The 27,100-nt window shown below is 39.9% G+C and overlaps 1 protein-coding gene across 10 annotated transcripts in view; it reads right to left on the reverse strand.

The window, feature by feature from the left end:
- Positions 1–15,098, reverse strand: part of ZRANB3 (zinc finger RANBP2-type containing 3) — a 51,700-nt gene extending 36,602 nt beyond the window's left edge. For 5 of the 10 annotated variants that reach the window (XM_080399647.1, XM_080399644.1, XM_080399643.1 and 2 more), the window contains exons 1-2: positions 14,474–15,098; positions 7,236–7,394 (exon numbers count right to left, since the gene is read on the reverse strand). In XM_080399647.1, the coding sequence (XP_080255773.1) occupies positions 7,236–7,387 (152 nt within the window). In that variant the 5' untranslated portion in view covers positions 7,388–7,394; positions 14,474–15,098. The other 5 variants (XM_080399640.1, XM_080399641.1, XM_080399645.1 and 2 more) reach the window with 5 other exon arrangements.
- Positions 15,099–27,100: the final 12,002 nt, after the last annotated feature.

The raw sequence follows: 27,100 nt of genomic DNA on the forward strand, positions 1-27,100 counted from the left end.
ATTTATTAAAAAATTATTCCATTCTTTTTCCCCCAAGGACTACTTTTCAGCTTATTTTCTAAAACCAGAAACAAATGTTCATCTATTATTATGCAGAGTTTAAGGACTAAGATTTATCACAAAATTATTATAATGTCATACATCTAAAATGACTTGCTGAATATGTTGGAAAAAAAGATTGCTTTCTTACTCTAGCAAGAGACTTATGCTTTGTTTCAAACATCTCTTTCAGGCTATCTATCTAGCCACAATGTACTGAGACTAGAGACAGGAATCACATTAAGAAGTTACAATTATTTTTATTCCCAGTTCTCTCTGATCTCAAGATCTGCAAAAAATGGAGACATTTGCTGATGGCACTTGATGCTACAAGTCACCAAGTACAAAACAAAATAAAACAGAGACATTTCTAGAAATATTCCTAGACATGACTAAAAAAAAAGTGAAAGGAATTTAATTTTCTATCATGCAAATTTAATTAATCTGGCATCTATCAAAGTCAGTGTAACAACAACAGAGAGAATAAGTAGACCTCCCAAAAGAGGCTACAATTAACTTTGTCTTGCCTGGTTTTGAATTTATCTTCCTCATGTTAAACTCTGAACTCTCCATCTTAAGATCAAATTGGTCACAAGTTTAATAACAAGAAATCAAATTAACTCCAGTCTCACAACAACAGTGATACTACAAAATCTGGAGTCATTAAAGGATATTCTGTTTGGTGTTTACACCAGTTCTACATCCTTACCTGCATGTAAGAGCGATAGATAGACCTTGTGTGCTTACAAGGAAATAGTCTGAATGCTCACTAAGGTTTCCAGCAACTTAATGAGTACAAAACGGCCCAATACGAGTAAAACTTGAAGAAAAATTCCTCTTATAAATGTTCTCCATAAATGCTGGTAATTGTCAATATAAAGACTTAGTATATAATCTTATAACATTATCAGTATAAATACTGATGATGTAGTGATAGTTATCAAATAGCTATAGCTCCGTAAAATATGAACTCTCTATGTCAACCATTTGTTACATTTTTCTTTAGTAAGTAATGGTTAATGTTTTCACTGCATAAATGAAGCTGTAAGTTACTTGCTTAAGTTAAACTAAGACATCAAGTAAACTAATAGACTGTAGTGTTGTGAGGATTTATCAGAGGCAAAAACAGCAAAGCAAAATTCAATTGAAACTAACAATGCCAGATCTCCCAGAAGAGAAATAGTGAGAAAAAATACTGGGGGACAATCCAACAGTAGCCTGTAAAATATTTTTGATAAGTGTTCCTTTTAACCATGTAGTTGATTCTGACACAAAGAGACTATTTTAGACAACGGTAAAAAGCAGTTGGTCTTGAGTTTAATCACAATGTAGACTTGCATCAACCTATGAACTTTCAAAGGACAGAAAAATTAGACTTAGAAAATGACAGATATGTAAACATGCATCTAGGCTTAGTGCTTCAAAATGGAAATGGAAGAAGAATCTATTTTCTTCTCTGAAATTTTCTTATTCATACTACTAGTAAAGATAAGAAACTGAAGAAATGCACTGAAAAAACAAATCAATCGGTAATCATGGATCAAAAAATAAGAGAAATTAAAGGGAAGTAAAACAGAAGCTCTGGCAACTTAAAAAGGCAATACAAGACAGAAAGCAACAGTGGAATTATACAGAAGGAGAAAGATTAATACATAACATAAAAAACAGAATCAAACTCAGTAAAATGACAAAAATAAGAGGGAAAGGGAAGAAGGACATACTGTTCTAGCACAAACTAAAATGTGCAAGGAAGCAAACGTAGACTGAACGTATTTTCTCTTATTATATCAGCTTCCAAAAGCTTTAGACACTCAAATGGAAATTACACCTTTCATGGTATCATACCTTAATGGCTAGTGCAAAAGAAGTCACCTGATTCAGGCCACCAAGTTCAGAGTCCAGACAAAAAAACCTTAACCTCTTCCTCAAGGTCTAAAAAATTTTATTAAAAGACACATTTCCAGCCCTCTCCACCCCTGTCCTGCACTGGACATGCAGACTACAGAGCAGGGTTTTTGACGCTCATGCAGGTTGAGTGAGATACAGAGCAGATTCAGAACAAGGATTTCTGAGAACTTGAGAATTTTGAATTTCGAGAGGGAAAAAATTTTGTTAGTCTACTGCGATACACAGATACCTAGACTCAATTTCATAGAATCATAGAATTGTTTAAGTTGGAAAAGGCCTCCAAGATCATCAAGTCCAACTGTTAACCAACGACTGCCAAGCCTACCACTAAACCACGTCCCTAAGCACTACATCTATGCATTTTTTAAACACCTCCAAGGATGGCGATTCCACCACCTCCCCAGGCAAGCCTGTTCCACTGCTTGAATTTCAGTGCGTTTTCATCACTCCTTCCTGCTACCATTCTAGAAAGTTAAAGAAAACAATGTAGACATTTGCATAAGAACTTAAATATGACTTGTATAAGAAATTCCTGGCCCTACAAAGTGCTATACTGTGCCTGGGAAATGTAAACATTTCTATGACTCAACTACCAAAACCTCAACAGACTCTACATATTGTCTTTCCAGTGAGGAAGTGCAGCTAGAACCTTTTGGCCGTGTTCACAATCTTTGAGAAAATTTTGATCTGATCCTGTTTTCTTGGCCTTCTTTGAGGATGGGAGGGGGGAATTCATTTCTATGAAGACTGATAAAGTCTTTGAACTAAAAATTTGTTTTAATTAATGAAGAATTAACTATGTGTTTCTCCTGTATAGCTTACTAGAGATCAGAAATAGTCAGTGGAAAAGAAAGTACTGTTTTGCAGTGCAGGCAACTGACTTGTTACTATGATAAGGGACACTCGCACTCCATTCTCCAACAAGCTCACTATCATAATGATTCTCTATAGCCTACAATCCAAAACAACATTATACAATTTCTTCTTACACTAGAAAATGACTGCCTAACAAAACAAATACCCTTTCATTAAAACTGGTATGTTACTAAACCACTATGGTACATTAATGCCAGATATGAACTCTGCATATCATGTTATTGCTATCCGTTGTCATTTACCTCTTTTTTACTGTGTCTATACTTAATAAACAACACTCAGCCAGCATGTATGGGAAACTAAAAATCACATGCTCCAGAACGTATAGTTACTAGGTACCATTACAAAGCAAAATTTATCTATAAATCAACACTGGAGTAAAATATAGATCCTGGTTAATGTACCAATAAGCACTTCAATATTTAGATTTTTTTTTTTTGGGGGGGGGGCGGGCAGAAAATAGACATTACAGTGTTAATGCACTTGATCCTTATCTAAGAAAGCGAGAAGAAAACATAGCAGGAAACTAGATTACCCCAGTAAAATGGTTTGACCATACCGTTATAATGGAAAAGATCATTAAATGGAATGGTGAATATCTCCAAGTCCTCTTTTGCATCCACAAGCAAGTCAGCTTAAACAAATTCTTCTGCCAACATCTCTAGAAAAAAAGATATCTGTGTGTCTGAAGCCATCATTTTCAGATACTGTCAACAAGGCAAGCAATGCTAAATAATGATGTCTGCAAATCACTTGCTGACAGTTTTTATTACTTGATAAAGTATTTAGTGATATGGTTTGCACATGCAAAAGAACTAACTTTCCAACAAAAGCATGCCTCTAACTTTTACAATATATGCAGGTGAGCAAATTGTATTACAAGACAGATGTCGCACAATTCTATAAAGAGAGGATACAAAACAAGAATATATGGTAGAGAAAGATTGTGAGTTTCCAAGTACTGTGCCAGTGAACAGCAACAGTAAAAAAACACATTAATATTCAAAGAGAGATGTGGGCTCTGAAGAGACTGAATACAATCCTTATTCAGCACAGTCAAGCCATCTGACCATATATCTCTGCCACCTCCTCTTCACTAGCACTTGACCACTGGCTGGTGACTTCTCTATATTGCTTGGGCCCTCATTCTCAAGTCAGCCTCCTCCTGCATACTTCATAGATTTTACATGGAAGAATAAAATAGGCCTGCAAACTAAACAATAAGCAAGATGATATCTTTAAGGTTTGCAGTTTATGCTTCTTCACTTGCGATTAGGTTACCCTGAGCTCTTTGGAAATGGCAATTTGTCCATATCAGCCCAAACTACGACTAATAACCAGCAAAGAGAAAGAGTGAATTGCTGGCTTCCACCTCCCAACAGCATATGAACAACTGACCCTAACAACCCTAAATACTTCCTAAGCCCATTGCTAAGAGTTTATGTTCCTGGAAGCAACAAGTTTGTGGCTTTCTATTTAAGAGACAGTTTAAAGCACATGTAAATGAATACATACATATTAATGCTGTTTTTTAAAGTAGTATATACTTTTCCGGAAAAAAAAAAAGGCATAAAAATACAATAGTTTTCAAGGACAGAATCTGGGTGCACCCATTTCTTTTGCACATCAATGTCATTATAAATAAAGACCAAACATTGTTTCCATTCCTAGGTACCTTTTCCCAAGTGCAGTTCTGAAGAATAATCTCTGCTAACGGGTAAGCAGCCATGCAGTTACTTACCTTTAAAGCATGTCTGTGAGCTAAAAGGTAGCTTTGCATATGTTGAACTGTACACTGTCTTGTTGGCTCTAGAATTATTATTTCCTAGAACAGTGTTAGGCATTCTCTGTTAGTCTAGACGATGCCTTTGGAGCATCTACTGAAAAAGCCTTCAACTCATTTACTGAAGAATCAAAAGGACAAATCATAACAACATATTTATTTTATGCTCCACAAAAAGACAAGGGAATTAATAGCTTACTCCCAGACCATTACATGCAAGAAATAAAAGTTTGTTCTAATAATAAGACCCTTTTCATGCTGGGTGCTTGTCTAACCTAATATAATATTAATTGAGTCTCTTCAGCCAACAATAGAGCACTTCTTCTACACCAGTTTCCTGCAACTACCGCAAAGCATTAAGTGATGACTGGAAAGGGAGTGCATAGCCTGAGGGAGAGAAGAAAGAAGAGCTGAGATGCACATACTGCTTATTCTAAGTCCTATGTCTATATATTTTTAAAACTAGAAAAGACACTTCTATGGAAAAGTACCAGATCCTGCTAAAATATACCACTGGGAATACTGAAAGAAAGCTTAAATCATTATGGAGCACACAAAAGGGAAAGACTTGGGTGAGCCAAGGGCTAACAAACTAATAAGAAAATTCAGCTACAAGCAGCTGAGGCTCTTGTTCTCTGTTTTGGGACAGAAAGAAAATTACATCTGCCTGAAAAAGTGACAGATTAAAAAAAGTACTCCTCGGGAAAGTTTGACTTAATACATTTTACTTTATAGAGAGGCCAACTGAGAGTGTGCACACAATGCCTCAGTTTGACCCAGCTAATATACTGAATTTGCTACATCAAGGAAGAAGACTTCTTGCAGTCACGATGAAAACACTTTCACAGGCACACCGCAGTAAAGACATCAGTGCCATATTACTTGACAGTCTTTTATTAGCGAAGCGTTTCAAGAAAAGAAAACAACATAAAGCCCATAACCCTAATGAAAGTAATATAATTCCCTTCTTGACAGAGTAACTATCCTAGGTGTTCCTTTTTAGATACTTATTGCAGGCAATTATTACTTCTCGAAAGGAAGAAAGAAATACCTGATTAAAATTTATCTAGTCCTACTGTTAAGCTGTTTCCTGAAGAACCCCTATATTATATAATAGGCTGCAAAAAGTTATGCTACTTTCAAATATATCCACTAGCCTACACTAATGAACATTAAAGAAACTATACACACTTGACGTCTTCTGTTATTTCACTATTTGTATATACAAACGCACCTCAGTTGCATACTATAAAAACCTCACTTCCCCTTATTAGAATCAGATCAACTGAGATATGGTAGTAAAGCCCTTTCGATTTCTGAATTCAATTCTAATGTAGACTTTGCTGTCTATTCTATCAGTCTTAAACTGTATGCATTCATTCTCAGTGTCACATTGTGCAGCAGGAAAATGCCTAATATGACCAGTGGTCACAGAGAAGTTAATGCCAGTACAGCATAGAGCTTTTTAAATCTCAGGCTTGCACATTAATGGCTAGGCTCATCTTTCAACTCTGCTACCTAGTCTAGCAGCATAAAATAGATGGCTTATTTCAGTCCCTGAAGACAGCAATGTTATAATTGCCAAAGGTTTTTGGCCAAAAGAATAGGATTAAAGCAAAACACTTCAGAGGAAATTTTAATTAATCAAAAGTTCCATATAATCGCAAGAGCTGATGATATAAATTTCCCTTCCGACCTTTCACCCTTAGAGAAAGAGATGCACATTTCTTTCCTCCTGCAAAAACCCACAAACATTAGCAAGCAACCACCTTAGACCCTAAGCCTCTTGTTCTGAGCAAGATGATGAAATGATCAGAAACTTTTTAAATTTTTTTGTTAAAAACTAAATATTACTTAAAAAAATAATAATTTTTAATTCATCCTTTTTTAAAACCTAAAGCTAAAATAATTTCTCTAGTGCCAGGTCTCTAAAACATCATTACTTTCCAAAAGAACATACAGTAGTTTCATGGCTTTATGTTGCAACTGCCTAAATTTTCCAAAGTTTATAAACATGGAAACAGATTTCCCTTCCCTCTTCTTTGCCCCTATAACAGGCTTTTACTCAGCAAAATATTTGCAGCCTCTGCTGCATAAACTATTTTTCTGATCTACCAGGTATTCAATTGTTGAGTGCCTACTCTATCAGTTGCTGCACTTGCTAACTGAGCACTCTGCAAGGCTTCTTCTGCTCCACTGCTGCAGCTCAGTGAGCTCCAGAACTGTACCAAGTTTAAAATAGAAAACCACATAGATGCATCGAGATCTGTTAGTCATTCTCTTAACAGCTCTACCACACCATTATAAACTAAAGAAACAAATGTGAATTAACTTATTTTAAGAATTTTCTATTAACATGACAAAACAGATGGTCCTACTGATATCAGCCTCCCTTTACATGAGGAGATCTTTGATACTACAGTACTCTTTCGCATAATGCATTATTAAACATTTCTTCATCCTCTGGAGAAAAACTAAACCACCTCCCATTTTAAACCGTTATAGTTTACAAACGATTTCTGCAATATAACTCACCTAAAAGCTGATGTTATGGCATAGCCTTTGTAAAAATTAGTTTACATTTACCTAAAATAATTATTTTTAGCATATGATATAATTAGGATTTTACCTGCCACTTCTCTCGAGTGCAAATATGATGCCTTTCTCCTGAAAAGGAAGCAGTTTCTTTCTCAGTCTTTCAGGTAGAAAGGACAGCTTAGCATTAGCATTTTCTGAATAAGAAGCTTCAGGTGTAGGTGTTTCTGGGAATGTACTAGCCATGTTGAACCTAAAGGAAACAAAACCAAAAAAAGATGTCTTAAAAAGACTTAAAAGACAGGTCTGCAATATAGTACACAACAAAGCTTCATGGAACAACAATAATCACTCCATCTTGAAATAGACAGTATCTACAAAAATTTTCTCAAGTCTTGAGAATTCTCCCTAGAAAGCATAAAATGATGCAGGTGATGGAGGAAAAGCCCAGCACCTCAGCATCAATAAAATATTCTAACTATTCCAGTATGAAGAGGTCAGCATGTATCACTTACTCAATGCTATGAAACAGTTACTTAAGAAAGTTCCCTATTCATGAATGAAATTTATTGGCCATTCAAATAGTTTACTTATAAACATTGAAATATAACTCTTTCTGTAAACATTTTTAAGAAAAGCTACAGGAAAATAGATTATTTAACCTTCTGATAATGACACTAACAGTTCTCTAAAATTTTTAATCCCTAGAATCAAATCAGGAAAAAAAGGGCAAAATATACCTAGCTGGGGGGAAGGAAAAAAAAGAAGAAAAAGAAAGGAAAAGAAAAGAAAAAAAAGAGTAAGGAACCTTATTCCCTTCGGAAACAAACAACCTTAAACCACAGAATTAATGAAAATTCTCATACTATGCTTCAAACTGAAAATGTGGATTCTTCATTAATTTTTGTCCAAGAGGATGGGTCAGAGAAGAAATACTAGGGTTTGTTCTCTTATAACTTCAATAGATTTTAAACAGATAAACAAATGGTTAAAAAGCTCAGTAGCAGTGCACTAGCTAGACATAAGGAAAGCAACAAAACTTCACATCAAAGCATTACCTAATTATTTTGGATTCATGGCCTGTGTGAGGAGCAGGATTACCTGAATATCCATAGGAACGAAGAATATCAGCCAAAATATGCTTCCTGTATTGTTAACAGTAGCTATTATACTACCAGGTCTGATAGCAAAATTCTGAACACACTGCACTCAGACCTTCTGCTACAGACATATTTCTGAAGCAACTCGGAAGAAGTCAGGTGTGATTTGGTATGATGAACCATTATATTCACAGGAAGGAATGTGCTGAACTAAACAGTCATTCACTTCAAGGATCTGCAGGACTAAGTAACCTGTTTTTTTTTTTTACACCGACTAGTTACAAAGCAACCAGACCTAGGGAAAATGCAAATGATTGATCAGCATAATAAAGTGTGATCATGCAAAACAGAGTTCGCAACAATTTCCTGCTATTATCTCATGGAGTACAGGTGAGGAGGTAAAACAAACACTGATTCAGTTGAAACTATATATCGCAGTGAAAGAAGAGCACCTCTGTTTTCCTAAGAATTCCATTTATGAAATTTGAGCTACAAACCTTGACATACACTCTTCCAGCTGAAGTTACATTCTGTTCAGCGAAGAGAATCTAGCTGTAACTACACTGCAGCGCTGTATCTATCTATAGCCCAAGTCGAAAGCGACTGGGCTTTTGTTCTAGTGCAACGACACAAACGGCTCCTAACACTCCATCTTCTACGGCCTACGTTCGACTAAAGGTGAGAAATCCTTCCACTGGGAAGGGAGGGGGCGTTGCCACTGGAAGCTTCCCAAGGCGGCCCCTGGAAGCCCCTAGCCGTGGTGCTTGGGGCGGTGCGGGCGGGCCCAGAGCCCCTGGCCGTGGTGCTGCAATTTGCGGGGCCGGGGGCGGGGGGATGCGCTGCCCCCCGCACATCGCCGAGGCGGCCGCATCCCGTCTGGTTCGACAGTGAATCTTGTAAAATCAGGGAGATTTAAGGAAAAGGAATAGAAGCCTAGAGAGCACTGCAAATATAGAGTTACTGGGAATTTGCTGCTTCTGGAGGGAAAAAAAAAAAGCCACTGTCAGTACGGTAACTGGACAAAAAATCCCAAACTAAATCGAAAAAGGACCACCACCACCACCTCCCCACCACCCAAAAAAAAAAAAAAAAAAGCCCTGATTTTTCTGGAAATCCACTACGCTGCTATAGAACCCTAGAAAATTCAGGGGTTTGGAGTATTCTGTCACTGGCATCCCTAGACTAATAACATTTAGACAGAAAATAAGTGTGTGTGTGGGTTGTTATATGATGAATTATAGGCATACCTATCAGATACACATCACAGACATTCAAAGAACCAGAAAGAAAATGCTGCTGATGAGCCTACAGTCAAGCTCTTAATGTTGGAGAACTTCTGTGCATACCGCCTTGGGCACCTATTACCACTTCTACAAAGAAGTGGTACGTAACCACAACCATTCTGATGTACCATTCTGCTAGGCAATAAGGGGGGGAAAAGTTTAAAATATTGAGCAACAGTCAAAGTTGAGGCATATGGGTTGTATTTGCCATTGCTATGGATTTCATTCTATTTTGTATTAATTACTTAGCTGCTAGAGTATTTTAAGAAGCATATTTTTGAAGAGTTATCCTTTGTCCTACATATAAAGCCCTAGAAATATTATTGCACATGTATGAAAAGAACAATCCTAACTGCAATCACAGACATGTGTGTGCATGTATGTACACACCCTTAAGGACTTCTGTATACAATGGTTTCAACCCTGGTCTCAAAGGGTATGAGCACTTGATGTTACTCACTGGATGAGTGCAAGCAACCCACACAGGAGTAAGAACTCCACAGCTGGAGAGAAACTGCTGTTGTGCTTCCAACAGCCCAATCAAGGTACAGAAAGCCCAGTTCTCATCTAAGTCTTGTACTATCAGCAGAAAGACAGGACCTTCTCTCCCTAGATTCATACCAGGTCATGCACTCAAGGTGCTAACCAAAGAAGAGATAAGCCCAGTGCTGCTAAACCTCCACCTGATCCAGACCTCTGACTAAAGACCTTCTAGAACCATCACCTGTTCAAAGATAAAGAGTGATATCAATTAAATAGCCAGTTATAGAGAAAGGAAATCTAGATTTCTTTTGCAAACCAGACATTCTGTGTCATCTAAATGTGATTGCACTATTGACTATGGCTTCCCTCCTCCCCCACCCACAGCAATTTTATAAGTGGAATCTCTCTTACATGTTTTTTAAAAAAATATTCTTGTACCTTACGTGCCAAACATTCAACAGCAGATAACTACTATGATCAATATCAAGCTTCTTTGATGCATGTCCATCACTGAACTTTGCTTAACAGAAAAGGGAAAGCCTCTGGCTTGCCCTGTATACCCAAGAGATGCATTTTACAGAAAAAAAAAAAGCCATAAAGCTCTTATAAATACCTACTTCATCTCTCAGTTGAGCAAACAAATATTTCAGCTCTAACTGTTACTTCAATAGTCCTTTCACAATATTTTTCATGGAGTATTTTTTTTTCTTTAGAAGTTGATTAAGGTACTTCAACACTGCTATCAAAAACCAAACACTAAACATTTCCGTAGAGCCAACCTTAAAAATGTATGCTGCAGGACTGCTGGACCCAACAAACCTGTTCAACAGTCAGATCTGTGATTCACCCCTAAAGAAAATTTCTGACTCATTTTGTGATGATTTCCTATTCTATAAAAGCAGAGAAAATTACATACTTCTGATCAGCTTGCTACATAGCTTGCTGTGAGTGACAATATAAGAATGAAATGTTAACATAATTAACTTTCTGTTGAACTAGATTATGACAAGATCCTTTCACTGAAACACTGAATAAAAATCATGCAGTTTTAGAAGCATAAAACTGAATTAGAGGAAGCACATATGATGCCTTAGTACATAGTAATACTACCATAAAAAATATTTCTGCATCAGTCACTAATAAGGTTAAAACTGACTTTGCAGATCTATCTTAAAAAACAGCAGCAACACAGAAAGCATTACCAGATACGTACACACTTTTGTTTACTTTTTTGTCTATGTGATTAATAAACAAAATGAATGGTGAATAATTACAGAAATCCATATGCAGTGAACAATGACTATTACGAAAATATATACAATGATTAGCATGAGTACAACACACAAGACAGCAATATTACTAAACCTTTCACACACTGCGCCTTGAAAAGGCAAAGTACCATCCATAATCCTAATTATCAACTTTATGCTCCAGTCCTTTGCATTTACCTTATCTACACTATTATTTTAACTTGGACTACAAGCTTTCAAAGATGCACTTTGCTGTGCATATGTAACCTACCACTTTTGCAGCTGAGATCTATGGAGTTCACGGCAAGTGAAAAAATACCTCAGGTAAAATATTTGATGCTCAGGATACGATTGCCTGAGAACATGCGCTTCAGTATGAAGCTTTAAGAACTTAGATAACTAAAATACACATCTTTTTAAAGCAACACTTACGTAGTTCTTCCCCAAACCTCTTAAGTTTATTTAAATTATTGTAAACATGCACTTTTTAATGATCATACAAAGAATAATACTCTAAAGAGTCAAAGATCCCTGTCACGATTTCTGAATAAATAGCAGTGATAAAATACCATATTCAGTCTACTTTCATACCTGCAGCACTATTTTATGATGTCCAAAGCTTTAGAAGGCACTATAAACAGTATATTGACCCTATGAAAGATTTATTTTGGTTGTACAGAAAATGAGAACGAACAGTGATGAAACAAGACAGAGAAAGAAACTAATTCCACCAAATTGCCTTTTAATGATTTGCTAGAGTAATAATTACACTGAGAATCAATGCCTTGCTTGTGTATGACGACTTTGGCAGTGGTAGCCATTTATATTTTGTTTTGAGACAGATCAATTATGTACACCACTGTAATAATGTCAAAAACAGAACTAGTTTGTGTCTCTTGTTCTACCCACTGCAGGTTCAGAAGCTTTAAGAAGAGAAAGATTAGTGCACGCTTTCTCCAACTACAATTTTTCATCTGTTTCTGTGTCCTTAATATGTTGTAATACACATCTCTCATCACCTTCCCACATCTCTAGATCACAAGCTCTGGAAGCTCAGTTATGTCAGGCAAAAGAGACCTAAAAGGTTTGGTGTAGAGACCTAACTTTTCACTCAGATAGCTCATTCAGCTACAGAAGTTTTATGAGTACAAAAAAAAAAAAAAAAAAAAAGAGAAAATACTGTACAGGTTTTCTTAAGTCTTTTAAAGGAAATTGAGGACAAAATAGCTGAATTACTAAACCAAACAACTTTTTGTGTAAAACTGCTTTAGTATCTCAGGACTAGCTCACGGTATATGATCCCAACTTTTAAAATCAGGAACAGGGAAGACACATGGAACTATAGCACGATTCATTTATAGGGCATAAAAATCAGGAAAAAATGATGAAGCACAGAACTTGCGAACACTGGGATAAACACGTCTATTTTGTGGGAGTCAACACGGGTTTTGCAAAGGTGAGTTATCTTCCAAGTCTGCTGAAGTTTTTTGGAAGGGGATTTATAACTAATGTACCTTGTCGATGCAGTCCAGTTTCTACTATTTTTCAAAATTAATTAAATCAAAATATAGTAAGTTTTATAAACATATTTGTACAGTAATTATAATTTCCAGGAAGCTTTTTTAGAAAGTCCCTCAAACTTTTAAGAAAACTAGTTGTCATATGAAAAAAATTGCACTGACACTTCTTTAAATACAAGCAAGTAGACTATTCATACATGAGAGAAACAGCATCAGCAATATTTCAAAGGAATCTGCTTCTACTTCTATTATGTTCAATGAATTCACAAATGATCTGGAAAAGTAAGTAAACACCAAAGGATAAGTGGTCGTAATATAAAATAAAACTAAAAAATAAATAAATCTGGAATTCTTTGTCACGGCTGCTGCTATACTGCATTTCACTACAGACAGTTATTATTCCAGAGGTATATATTGAGACTCAACTTGCTGAGGATATTACCTAGGTGATACATTTCTTTATTGGAAGACTGGGTACAAGACTGATGAAAACCTCAAGGTCTAATTTTTGCAATAGCTGTTTGTCAACACAAGCTGATACCACAATATAAACCCACTATTTATTTTTTACAGGTCACCAAGTATAGCTTTTTAATGCAGCTCAGTAACAGATGCCTAAAACAAATGAGTATTTCCATCAAGTATTTGGTTCATAAATTTCCTCCTGATGGCCTTAACTGCTCCTTGACTGTTCAGTAAAACTTTATAGGGAATTTAAGGTTCTAAAAAAATTATAGGTCCTTGGCAGATTGATTCATCGACCATTTCTCCACCAGTAGAATAATTAAGAATTGAGAAACTACCCAAGTCATTAGCACACAGCATTTTTGAAAAAATGTTGCAAGAAAAAGCATCAGACAGAACAAAGGACATGACAATGCTCACACAATAGTTTTTCCACAGGCCGGTGTAGCAGGCTTGAGAAAGATAGAGACCGTAACACTTGCCTAGGGGAAAATTTTTCTCTGCCTTACTCAAGTCCCTGCCCACAGCAGCGTTCCGTAGTAGCAGAACTACCCGAGCACACGCTGTGACAACCCAGCAGCCAGGGCGAACAGCACTAGCGAGACCTTGTGGCACAAACATGGGTCGAGAAAAAACAGGAATCACCTGGAAGCTCGTCCCTTTACGAAGAGCGAGTCCCACTGAGGGCAACCCCCACACTACTCCCTGCACAGCCCCTCAGCGCGTTACCTCCCCGCTGCTTGGCGGGGCCAGGCCGCGCTCCCGGCCCAGCCTCCAGGCGTAAGGCGGGCCGCCCCTCACAACCGTCCCGCGGCGTCGTGCGCAGCCGCAGGGAACGGGCCGGGAACGAGACCGCTCATGGGCCTGGGCAGCCGGACCAGACCCCGCCGCGCCGCTCACGGCTCCAGCCTCCGCCACGCCGCACCTTCGCGGGCTCTCGGGCTCAAACCGCCGCCGCCCGGAAGTGACGCGGCACCTACCACGGGAGGCGGGCGGGGAGCGCAGGCACGCACTCACCCTCGTGCTTCCCGCCGCGCGCGCGCGGCGCCGCCGGGCCCGGGCTCGGGCCCCGTTTTTTTCTTTACGTTCCCTACCAGCGCCCCCCCTCCCCCGCCTCAGGAGCGGGTTCGGCGGCGCGTTCCCGTCCGGCGGGGCCTCGCACCGGCATGGTGCGCGGGGTCGAGAGCGACGGCTGAGGGAGCCGGAGGGGGAAGGGAAGCGGCGCGGTTACCTCACGGCAGGGGCCGCTCCGAGAGGGCCGGGGTGGCCGGGAGGAGAGGGTGGCGGGCGCAGAGAAAGCGCTGAGGGCCGGGCTGAGCGAGGGGCCCGCAGGACGGGCCACCCCAGGCAGCGCTGCCGGCTGCGGAGGCTGGCTGAGGGCTGGAGCCGGGGCGAGGGGCCCGGATGACGAAAGGGTGCACGGCGGCGCTGGGACTACAGCTCCCGCCCTGCCCTGCGCCGGCCCTGCCGGGGCCGAGCGGTCTGCGTATGCCTGCCGGGAGAGCTAGCGGGGGGCACCCGGCGGGGTTGGGGTGCTGCTGCTCGGGTCAGGCCGCACCCTAGGCGGCGGCAGGCCTGCTCGGGGGGATTACGGCCAAGGGAGGATCGCCGCCGCCGCGGGGAGGGGAGCCAAGGCCGAGGGGACGGCCGGGCTGTCATTAGCCGCGGGAGCAGTCCGTCTGCGCGCTGCCGCGCTGCCAGTGGTCGTCGGCTGCCCACACGGGGCGGGCGTTGCGGTGCCGGTCTGTGCGTCAAGGTGGGGGTCTTATTGGTGGTCGCGGCCATCTGTCAACGCGGCAGTGCCCTCCGATTCGCCCCTGGCTTTTGGGCGGGCTTGAGCCCGCGTAAGCACTGAGAAGCACCACTCATCGACAGCAGCGGGGGAGGGTGCCGCGCCGCTAATTGGCCCGCGCGGCCGTAAATCATTAGCGTTCAGCGCGGCTATTGGCGGCGGGACGTGGCGGGGCGGGCCTTTCTCCCCGCCGGGGCAGCAGGAGGTACCCGGGCGGCTGTCGGGGCTGGCGATGGGGTTAAGCGCCCCTCGTGCGTGAGCCCGTCGCCGCCGCGCCGGCCCCAGCCCGCCGGCCGCGCTGCCGCGGTAAGGAGCCCGCCGCCCCGCCGGGGAAGGCGTTCCTGCGGGCGGGGCGGGGGGGGGGGGGGGGCGGCGGGGCCGCGCGCTCCTCTGAGGAGAGCGGGGGGAGGGGGGGCGGTCGGCCGCGCCCGCAGTGCGGAGAGCGGGGGGCAGCCGCTGAGGGAGGGCGGCCGCGCCGCCGGAGCGGGCGGGCCCGCGGGGGGAGGGGCGCGCGCAGCGGCCGTTGGGGCCGGCGCGGCGGCGGGGCCGGCTGCACCTGCACGGCGGGGCCGGGGGTAGGGGGTCCCGGTCCGGGCGGGGAGGGCTGGCCCCGGTTCCCTTCCCTAATATAGGCAGGGCCGGCCGGCGGCGGCGCGGGGCGCGCACGCCGTGGGGCCGCCGGTCGGCCCTGGGGCTGCGCCCTCGGCCTGCGGCAGCGCTGCGCCGCCCTGGCCCGGGGTCTGGCCCGGCCGCCGTTACTTGCGGGAGGATGCCGGCCCCTGGGCGAGCGCTCCCTCAGGGCGTTGGGGACAGGCAGCTGGCGGGCGGCTCTCGGAGCCCCTCGGGCGGCGGGCTCGGCGGGGCGAGCGTTGCTGGGGTGGGTGTTTCAGGTTTAGTCCCTCGGGCTTTGGTACTGGTTGTTTGCAAGCGTGCTGCCCTCGTGTCCCGGGTGCCTGTTCAGCCCTCTTCTGGCGTTGGCCGGTCCGAAAATCTTGCATCGTGCTGCCTGTGATAGTGTTGGAAGGGGGATGTTAATCTATTACGTTTTGTTGTTTGTTGTTTTTTTTTTTTCTATCGCATGTTGGGACAATTCTGCATGTGGATATATCTAGCATGCTTTAATCCAAAGTGTAAGTAGAATCAAGAGCAAACTGTGTCACAGCCTGGTTTCTACAGCCTCTCTTAATAACGTTTTTAAATTAGTTTTCAGCACTGAGGAAGCGTTTCACTTTATAAGCGAGATAGAAAAAGAAGTGAGGCGTAGCAATTTCTTACATTGAGTCTAAGAAGAATTCAAATTACTCGCGCTAAGAGATGTGTACTACTTCTGTTTTTCATAATTAAGCCTGTAGTACAAGATACACTTCAGTGGATTTGTGTGATCTCTGTAGGGAACTGGATTAGGAAGGTGATGGAAAAAAACCAAAATGAGTGATGGATACTTTGTTCAGGGTGGGCTGTTAGATAGTATAATCTACAAAAGTGTGTGGTGTTTTGGAGTGGGTTTTGAATTGTTTTAATTTTGTAATACTGATGCCATTTTTTTATTAGCTTGAAATTAGAGAGGTCATGTGTGCCTAATGTAGAATAGGGAATATGCTGGGGCTTTTTTTCTTTTTACAGTGCCCGACACTAGCCTAACAGGCATTTAGGCATTAACTTGAAATTTTCAGCGGGGTTACTTTCTCGTGCTTTGTCTCCTAGAAGGAGTATTGTACTTGAGACTCACTTTTTAGTTGAGTATAAGCAGAAGACATGATCACAGCAATCTTACAGTGCAGTATTTCTTGTGAATGTTAGATCAGGAATATATATTGTTGAAATGAAAGCAACAAAAATGAAGTTCTGAAACTATTTTTCAGAATGTTTTATTCAAATAATTTGCTGTTCAGGAGAAAGAAATGGCAGTGGAAACATGCTTTCTTCGACAGTCTTCCGTTTGATTTGTACAGACGATAACATTGGCAGGCAGTTAATGTTATGCATTTGTTTTACAGCAAATACTGTGATGTCGAGGGTTTGAGTATTTTGTAGCAAATCTATAATTTATAGCTTGTATTCCTGAATTAAAAAAAAAAAGCCCCAACGATAAAGATAACATAAAGACATTTTGCGTCTTTTAGATCTTGGAAGGTGGAAAATGTAGTACTTGTAACTGCATTGCTCACTACTGTAAAATAAAAAGTGACCTAGCAAAAGTGTAGAGAGCTATCAAGATCCACTACTACTTTTCTCAGGAATAAAAATGGGTTTGACTAAATACCAGCAATTTTAAGGGGTGTGCAGTGTACTAGTTTAGGTTTGTTAGCAATTTTCCAGAAACCATTTGTTAACGATTTCGGAGGGGTGCATTACTCTAATCTGTTGCAGTGGTCCTCTGATTATATTTTATTTGTGTGTGTGTGTACGGAGGAATAAAGAAGGAAAACTTGAGGAGAGAGATACTGCAGCTTTCCTCTTTCTTGTCTTAAGCATAACTTTGTCCATACTTTTTTTTCTTCTTTGAACTTTTATTTTGTTTTTCATTTCTTATCAATGGATATCAAATACATATCAATATATTTGCTTTACATCATAGCCTTACCTCATGCTACTTGCTTAAAGTTTGCCTGAAACTGCTTCAAGGTAGCCGGATGTTCTAGTTGAAGTGCTTTAGGTATACCTCTGGGTATAAAACACAAATACCATGGTTTTGTGTTTTATTCAGTTGGAGGGTGGTGCTGTCAGTTTGCTCCAGTAGCCTAGGTTCAAGTTTGTATATCTTTGGATCACTATTTTCATACACTTACTTCCCCCCCCCCCCCCCCCCGGACTTAATTTGGCTAAGAAATGTAGCGGCACATCTTTTAAAATAGGATCATAGTTGTAAATTTTCAAGGTACTTGTGTTATAGGCTTTTAAAAGTAATGGATACAGTTGCATTTTTTTGACTCTTCAGGGAAAATGAGACTTTTGACAGCATGTTGATAAAGAGTAGGTTGTCAAATAATGGGAATGGAGTAATACAAACATTGAATTGGCTGCAATGTAGCATACATACAATTTTTAAAAACCTTTTAATATATATTGACAACTCTATGTTGTAACTTTAACCAGCATGAAAACAGCAACAGCTTTGGATGTCCTGAGTAGCAATAGCCAATAAGTTTACTGTTAAAGTCCATAGATTCTGAAATTTTCCCACATACTCTTTAATTCTTCTTATTTCATAGATATGAGGAAAGTTAAGCAATAGCCAGTAAATACAAAATACTGTAATTCGTGGGTGAGACATCTAAGGAGCTTTCACAGAAGTGGTAGAGTATTCTGTAATCCTGGCACCACTAGGCTGGAAGGACTGCAGGAGCTTTGGGGTTTGGGAGCCCGGTTGAGCTTTTAGAGGCAGTTTTCCTATGTACATTCCACCTAGTAATGGCTAGATAGGGATGACCCAGGGGCTTTTGTGAAATGCTGCATTCCAAATTGAGCCTTTTAGTGATGGAAAGATGAGTCGTTCTGCAATGCAAGACCTGAATAATAAGGTCATTCACACGTACTCTCTAGGCAAGAAGAATCTATGTGAATGCTTTAACATGGTGCTTACTCTGGATGATAGCTAGCATCTATGCAAGCCCATTAAAGTAGGGGTTATGTGTTTCTTTGTTGGCTTTTCTTTGAGGTGAGAGACTGATGTGCTGTAAAACAATGTTAAGAGATTTTTGAAAGCATTATTGGAAAGCTCTATTTCTAGGAGATCATAAATCAGCAACAGATTATGTTTAAATTTTGTTGGGAAAATCGTACTTTCAGCCTGCTTATAATCTTATTTTGATTTTTCAGCCTGCTTATAATCTTATTTTGATTTCATAACTTGAAGGAGTGCTTTAGAAAGGAAATAATGTCTGAAACCAGATTTTTTGAAATTCAGCAGCCTTAATTATGGAACAGCCTCCACTGCTACTCTTGTACATGTTAGTCTCCTACAGTTTAATGTATGTATTATGAGAATTCTGTCAACTTGTCATTGAATGACATGAAGTCTTCTACGATAGTTAGAGTGAAGTTTCTAAGAGTATTATATTTTGCTATTGTATGTTTATATCCAGGCTGCTGAAGCAAATTGTGTATTTGAAGAGCATGGCGGTAGTATGCTTATTCTATTCTTTATCTTGGACCATTAGAAAGGAATGGGGTATTACCTCTCTGCAGCCATTGGTTCCTGCATAAACTTTTATATACTGCGTTGTTCCAACTGTCTCGGTTCATCTGCACTTAAGTTTTTCTGTTCCTTTATTGCTTTCCCAATAACAATTCTTGTTACTCTTTAATCTGTAACTCAAAAATCTGTGTATAAAATGGAATTCTGTCCTTTATTTAACACTCTCAAGTCTCTCATCTGCCACCTCCACAGGTTTATTTGTTATGAGGTTTATACTGCCACTTATGAAAGGTCTTTGTCCAGTCATTTGTATAGAATGGTCTGAAGGCTGAAGCTTGTCAGGACAAACATCTTAAATATCATTAAAGCTATGGCTAAATAGTATGGCATAGATGCTCCTTCATTTTGAAAGCGTAGTTTTGGATAACTTGTGTTACCAGGTCAAAAAATACCCTCTAAAAGGCATAAATGTAGAAGGTGTCATTGCTGGATTTGGTTTAGCTGACCGTTCTTAGCAAAGATTTGGTGCTAAGTTTTGCATTTTTCTAAAAAAATGTTCTGTATGATTGGCTAGCAGTTAACCTACTGGAATTGTTTTGAAGAAGTATGTTCGCAGTGAAGTGAGGTGTAATAGCTTTCTGTTAGTGTCCAACTAAACCATTTAACTCCTTGCAAATATCTGCCTTTGTGAAAGAGGCCATCAGACTGATGTATCCTTAGCTTTTCGTTCATACCTTCTGTTACCTCCTCTGATCTGTTAAATGAGCTGTTACTGTGAGGAGTTTCTGAACATTTTACTTTCAGCTGTAAGGTATAGGTCTTTTATTCTATCAAAATGAAACGTATAGGGAGGCTCACAGAAGCAGTTTAACTGGCAGATGGAGGAAATGGTGACTGGAGGTGAGATCACTGACTTCTTTAGTGCAGCTGAATCTAGAGAAGGCTGTTGGTGTGCAGCTGGTGAGTGAAGTTTGAACTAATTCGAGTGCTTCTGCCAACAGCAGATTGAGGAGTGTTCTCACAGTCCTTTTTTGATGTCAGAGCTTTGGGCATAAAAACTTCCTGCTGGCGGTGAGTAGCTAGGAGCGCTTACATCATTGACTGGAATGCTGGATCCACAAGAAGATTTCCATCTGCTTTCATATTCTAAGTGAGCTCAGAAGAATTTTGGTATGTTCATGTGGAGATACAGTAGGAGTTTTGAGAGGCATTGGAAAATTGCTGACCCTTATAACTTAGGCTTTGATGAAACGTTCAGTCTTTGTGACCAAATGATGCGGTAGCAAAATCAGTTTGTGGGGATTTCTTGTCCATGTTATCACAGTGTGATTTGGAGCATTCCAACAGAAGGTACTGTAAAAAGCCCAATTCCTTTTTAAAGCATTGTAAATGGCTCTATCTTTTGGATGAAGAGCTACATTTCATGTTCAATGTGTTCTTTAGGTGTTTAAAGAGTAAAACTTGCAGCCAGGATTAAATTCTCTTTTTTTCTTCTTTCTTTTATAATCTATTACATAACTTAAAGGAAGAACTGAACCCTTGCCAGTTTCTGTCTTCCCTTAAAAGTAGTCTGATTGGTTAGCATAGCTACATAGAGTGTCAGTACCTTGACTCAAAATAAAACTTGGCTTGTCTTTATGACTTGATGCATCCTTATCCTTCTTACACTTCAGAGGCCAGACTATTCCTGAACAAGAACTCTTGCCTAATGGCTTTCCAAGGGAAAATGACTGATTTTCTGTGTTTACTGACTGTTGCATATACTTCAGTGGAAGAAACTGTGATAAAACATGTAACTGGAAACTCACGGTATCTGCTGATAGCAGTTCTATTGTTACAATTGGCAATAATGAGTCTCTGATTTTTACTTGCAATGAAGAGTACAAATTATTAGTCCTCTAGTTCAGGTGTGGTGGTTTCTTTTTTTCTTTTAAACACATCAAAGTGATCTTTAACCTATTTTCATTGCAAATAATACCTTAAAAGGATCCTAGACACGTGTTTCACTGCACATTGCATTATTGTCATAGAAAAATAAACTGTTGTTTCAAGGGCTTAAAGCTGTGCCGCAAGCCTGTACCAGTACTGCTCTGAGGTGTCATCCTTATGGTATGGATTGAGAGGAGGAAGAGGACATGCAAAGCTATTAAGTGACTTCATGGAGGCTGCTATAGGAATACTAATGCCTTCTGGTTAGACTTGTGGTCTAGTAAATGGGTATGAATCTTTCATACAAACTATTGTGTTGATTTATAAAAACATTATGATTTTCATCCTAATGCATTGTGTGGTAGCGCTACACAGGTCCTGTTTGCCTCTCTGTTTTCAAATAATGGCTTCTGGAGAGGAACACCTATATTTATGTGGACATTCTTGTTACTAGGAGAAGCAACTTAGTCCAGACGGAGCTTAGCTAGTAATGATTTAAATACAGAGGGGCCCTTGTACATTGTAACAAGTAATACCATATTTTGACTAAGATTTCTGAGCTTTGAATGGTACCTTCAGACTAAATTCTTAAAGCAGTAATATGAACAGAATAAATGGTGTTACTGGGTGAGCCCAATTACTGCAGTGTATAACACTCGAACAGTTGGCTGTTCATCATTAGGTGTGATGACATCCTATTAGTTGCTAATCTTGTCTTTACTGACACTGTGAAGTTTAATTTGAAAAGAGTGAAGGGCAGTAGTCCTTATTAAGACTTGCATATCAAAACAATAGCGAAAGCTGTCCCAGCTCTGAATGCAGTCAGCTTTTTATGCGGCCTTTTCTGTTGAAATATTGGGACAATGTTAGAAACTGGAATTGTGTGTCAATCTTGCTTGGTTCATAGCAGTGTGACGGCTTAAAATTACGATGTTTCATAAAGAGCAAGAAATGTAAATGTGTAGGTATTCTCTCAGTGTCTCTCTTTCTTGTCCTGTCTTCCAGTATGCAATGGAATATAGACTAATTTTAAGCAGGAAACGGTTTAGCCCATTTTTAATGTGGAATAATTGGGGGTGGGAGACCTTGAAAAGATTTTTCAGCTCTGATCAGACAGTGTGTGAATTCAGGCATGTTTTAGATCAATGGTGACAACTCTAAAGCCAGTTGCTTGACTGAGATCAGAGTGAACTTGATGGGTTTCTTACCTGTCCGGCTAAGTATCTTGTCTCCCCATGCTGCTCCAGAAAGGCAGCAGTCTCCTGTAGATCTCTGTCATACCTGCCTGCGCTAGATGTCTGTATCTGGGCAGCTGACTAGTTATAAGACATTCAGCTTTAATACCACTCATAACTTACTGCAAACATAAGAGTCCCAAGGTTAATATCAGTAGTTGTTTTCTGCATCCATGCTTTATTCATGTTTTCATATTCTGCAGTTACATCATTACAATGGCAGTGATTCTAAAACTTTTAAACCATGTTTAAATTCATAATGCTATATTTAGGTTAAATGTAGGCATGACTGCTATGAGGAAGATGGATTCTGTCACACGTTTGATGTTGTAAGATAAACTACAGAAAATGTTGGAGGACATAACATTGATTTTAAACTATTCTTTGAATTTTTTAGAGACAAAGTAAGTAGCCTTTCTCTGGTTTCTTTTAATTTTAAGGAAAAATTCTTGCTGATCCTAAGACTGCTTCTTACCAGGCTAATTGAAAGTGAAGTTGGATGAACAGAAGATTTTCAGTTGGTTCCTGCTGAATCTAGGCCATCCAGGTACTCTGGTATTAAATAGCAGTAATTACCAGTAAAATAATGGAATGTTTTAGACAAGTATGCAACTTTAATGCACGGATGTGCCTGAAGACTGAAAGGAGAGAGTTTGTGGGTCATTTAGTCCAGTCCCTTCTTATTACAGGAAATAATCTTTTCATAGCTGTGTCAAACTTTAGATCTTGATGTTAATTCCGTTACTAGTTGTCTTCTTTCCTGCTGACTAGTGTTGTGAAACCTGGTGTTCTGTGATGTCTCCCGGCCTGCAGCCTGGCTGACTCTGGCAATCTTACAGACAGATGGTTTAGTGGCAACATTTTTTGCTAGGTTAAGTAGCTCTTCGGTCCACCTGTTGCGTATTACAGCCACATGTGCCATCTACTAGAGACCTGTCCTGTTCAGTGTGTGTTTTGACTAAACTAGATGGTCTTTTTCAGCCTCTTCTGCTACCTTGTTTTTAGAATGAAATTATGTTTTCCATACAAGTTTCTATCAGTGCAAATACCATCTTCTATAGAAGATCCTGCCAGGGCTTTATCAGAATGGCATTTATGCTTCTGTAGATTTTCTGAGAATAACTTGAATGGTAGGTATATCTTAGTGCATTTACTTTTTTCAGGGCTACATTGCACGGTGAGTTTAGTCACAGAATCAATACTCATCTTAGGATTGGTTAACTATTTGTCTTCGATCATGCTGTTTGACTACTTGGTTTAAGAATTTCTGTCATTGGTTACGGTCAGTACTGTTACCAATATCCTTAAGATCATCTTTTTGCCTGTGCTGGTGGTATTTCCCACTGTTTTGTGATCCAGAACTCTTAGCATTAACATTTCATGTAGAAGGACTGAAATTAAACAAACCTCCATTGCTAACTCCCATGCCCTTTTTCCCCTCACTGCTTTACCCATTTGTCTCCTCTCTTAATCTACTCCTTGTTATAATACCTTTTTTAATAGGCTTTCTAATTATTAAAATAACTTCTGTTAATCTCCATTGTCTCTATGCTTATTATATGTAATACTACATACAATTCAAATAGATTAGGCCTACTCCATTTATTTTTCCTAAGAAATACTGTTTTATTAAGTAGAGCTGTTTGGCACAATCTGTTATGTGTGTTTTTCTGTCAACTCATTTTCCGTTGACTTTGGTGCCTTTGATACATTCTGTTATTTAAAATTTGTTCAAAAGCCAGTTTTTTCCTTATGTTTAGTTCTGTGTTTGTCATTTGAACATCCAATGATACCATAATGTATTTTGTACTGTTGCAAGAAAAAATTCTGCTTTGGGGCTTCTGATCTGATGAGATAGTTCTTCTAATTTTCTGTAGTTAGTGGGTATGCTGTCTTCAGCATTTACATTGTGGATCTTGTTTTTCCTTTGAATGTACTCTTTCAATTTCAGATGTGCTGTAGTGGCTTACTTGTGTTCTTGGTCTTTTTCTATTTATATGGATAACCAACTTTTTGTTAGCAAGTTCTGACTCAGACTGGTAACTTGTGTTTCTGACTTCCGAGGCTTACCTTTTGGTTGATCAGTTTGTTTTGGGGTGGGAAGTGGGGTTGGTGAGTTACTTGTTTGGTTTGTTCTTCCTCTGCATTTAATCATCCAGATAAATTTCTGGTTATTCTTTTTAAAGGGCTCTCCTCCATTCCCAGCCTCTTTTTTTCTCTGCCTTAGGGAATATGTAGTGAGGTTAAGTTTTATAGGTATTTTAGAGAAAATTCCTGAATTAATCTACATGCATAACATTGTTAAACACTATATAAAATGCATCAGTATCTTTTAATATAAGTTATTGTAACTGTATATTGTATATCTGCATAAGGAAATGATACATCAAGGACAGCCTGCTTATCCTCAATCCCTGGATTGTTGTAGCCTGAAGCTATATTAAAGTCCCTGTCCTGGTTTGGCTGTAAAGTAAAGCCTTTTGCTCAGAGAAATGTAGGATTCTAATAATTATTAAGAGCTATTTTATTAATAATCCTTTAATTGAATATTCTGACTATGAATAAGTGTTGTAAGGATTGATTTATTCAGTGATAGAGCAGGGTTAAAGTTTGCTGTCTCTTTTCCTTATCCCATGTTTGGTATCACAGAGAATGACTAGTGCTAACCACCTCTTCTTGTCATACTTCCCGAGTATGTTAGGCAAAGTGTAATGTAGATTGTAAGTAAACACTCTTAAAATGTGGACAAACGTGATTTCCAGCAAGATTTTCTTCCCTGTTCTTTTAAGGTTTCAAAACCTTTCTGCCCCCAGACTTGGGTGTATAAGCCTGTGTTCAGCTAGGGAAAGGTGCAATTTGTATTTGCATTTTGTGGGTAGGTTTGGGGTTTTTTTTCTGAACAAATTTGCAATGGCTTGGTCATGCAATCTTTGAGGTATTTTTGAAAATGACAGTGATGCTTATTTTTCATTTCCCCTCATGCCCTTATACTTGCCTCTAAACTAGTTTTCCAGAAAACTTTTCAAATGCATTCACTGAGTTCTAGTGCACTATATGAGTGTTTTATCTAAACTTTTAAGTTTATATTTATATATATGAAGAAATCCTTCAGAATATAAACTTACTGGTGGCAGTATTTTTCCTATGTTTGTACTTGTTTTAATTAAAAAAATCCATCATGCTATAAAATAAATCTTCATTAAGTTTCCTTTTTCTTCTTCCACTTTAAGGAGAGATATAGTATTTGATCCTGGTAAGCTTCTTGAATGGGTAGCCTCTTGTTCTGGTGATTATACCATGGAAGAGGAGGATATGCCATCACAAAAAAGTTGGTGTAAATGTTAGCATTGCTTCCTTGACTGAACTCTCTACTTAAGAAGATGAAACGTCTTTGCAAGGTACGTGTACCAAGGTGGTAGAAGGTGATGTTGCATGTTTTTTTCAGTTGGAGAAAGGAAGAATCACCTCTGTCTCCCTCCTGCTTAGGTCCAGACAATTAAGCTGCTGTTCTGATGATGATGTGCTTTCAGAAGTGTTCATTAGGAAGCAGAAAGATGCTGATTTTACTCAACTTACCTTTGTTACCAGGATTTTCAGTTCAGAGATATAAAATCATGCTTGAACAGCTTTTTGATGAGGCCATCATATTAGTGAGACAATTGTCTTCTGACCTCCCTCTGACCAGAAAGTTGAACAAAGGAATTTACAAGATTCAACTGCAATGCAGGGAGCTGCTCAGCACTGGATCTTAAACCTATTTAGACTGAAGCTGCTGCAGAGGATGGTAGCTCATTTATAAACAATGCAGGAAGACTAGCTGTAAAAATGAGATACTTTAATCTTCTGTGAGTTAGATTGTCTCCACTGAATATTATTCTTGAATTGTGGATTCCACAGAAAACTGATTTAGCTATAACCTAATTCAAAAAGCTTTGCTGACATGGAAGACTTTGCAGGTAAAACCTGACCAGATGTCAGCTTATTGTTGTGACTTCACTGGATGGATTTCAGTTTAAAAACTAGTTCTAGCTGTCTCTGGGGTATTCAGATCTGTACAGCTGTCACACACGATAAGACAGTTTTACATATAACTTGTTCCAGGGCTTGTCCTGAAATGAATGCATGCTACTTGAAAATCAGCTAAACTGAAACAATTGTACTTAGCAAATCATAGAATCGTTTAGACTAGAAAGGAACTTTAAGATCATAGAGTCCAACCGTTAACCTAGCACTCCCAAGTCTACCAGTAAACCATGTTCTTAAGCACTGCATCTACACTTACAAATGTCTCCAGGAATGGTGACTCAACTACTTCCCTGAGCAGCCTGTTCGAGTGCTTGACAACCCTTTTTGGGAAGAAATTTTTCCTAACGTCCAATCTAAACCTCCCAGGGTACAACTTCAGGCCATTTCCTCTTGTCATATTGCTTGTTACTTGGGAGAAGAGACCAACACCCCTTGCTTACAACCTCATGTCAGGTAGTTGTGGAGAGCAGTAAGGCCCACCCCATCCCCCCACCCCATCCCGAGCCTCCTTCTCTTCAGGCTAAACAACCCCAGGTCCCTCAGCTGTTCCTCATAAGGTTGGTGCTCCAGACCCTTCATCAGATTAGTTTCTCTTCTCTAGACATGCTCCAGCACCTCAATGCCTTTCTTGCAGTGAGTGGCTTCGTGCAGCATTGAAGACTTACTTATGAAAACAATATTGAATAATGAGATTATCCACCTATGGATAATCTAGTGTGGTTTTGCAATTTTTTTTAT

This window comes from Falco punctatus, assembly GCF_963210335.1.
Source record: "Falco punctatus genome assembly, chromosome: 8".
Taxonomy (NCBI): Eukaryota; Metazoa; Chordata; class Aves; order Falconiformes; family Falconidae; genus Falco; species Falco punctatus.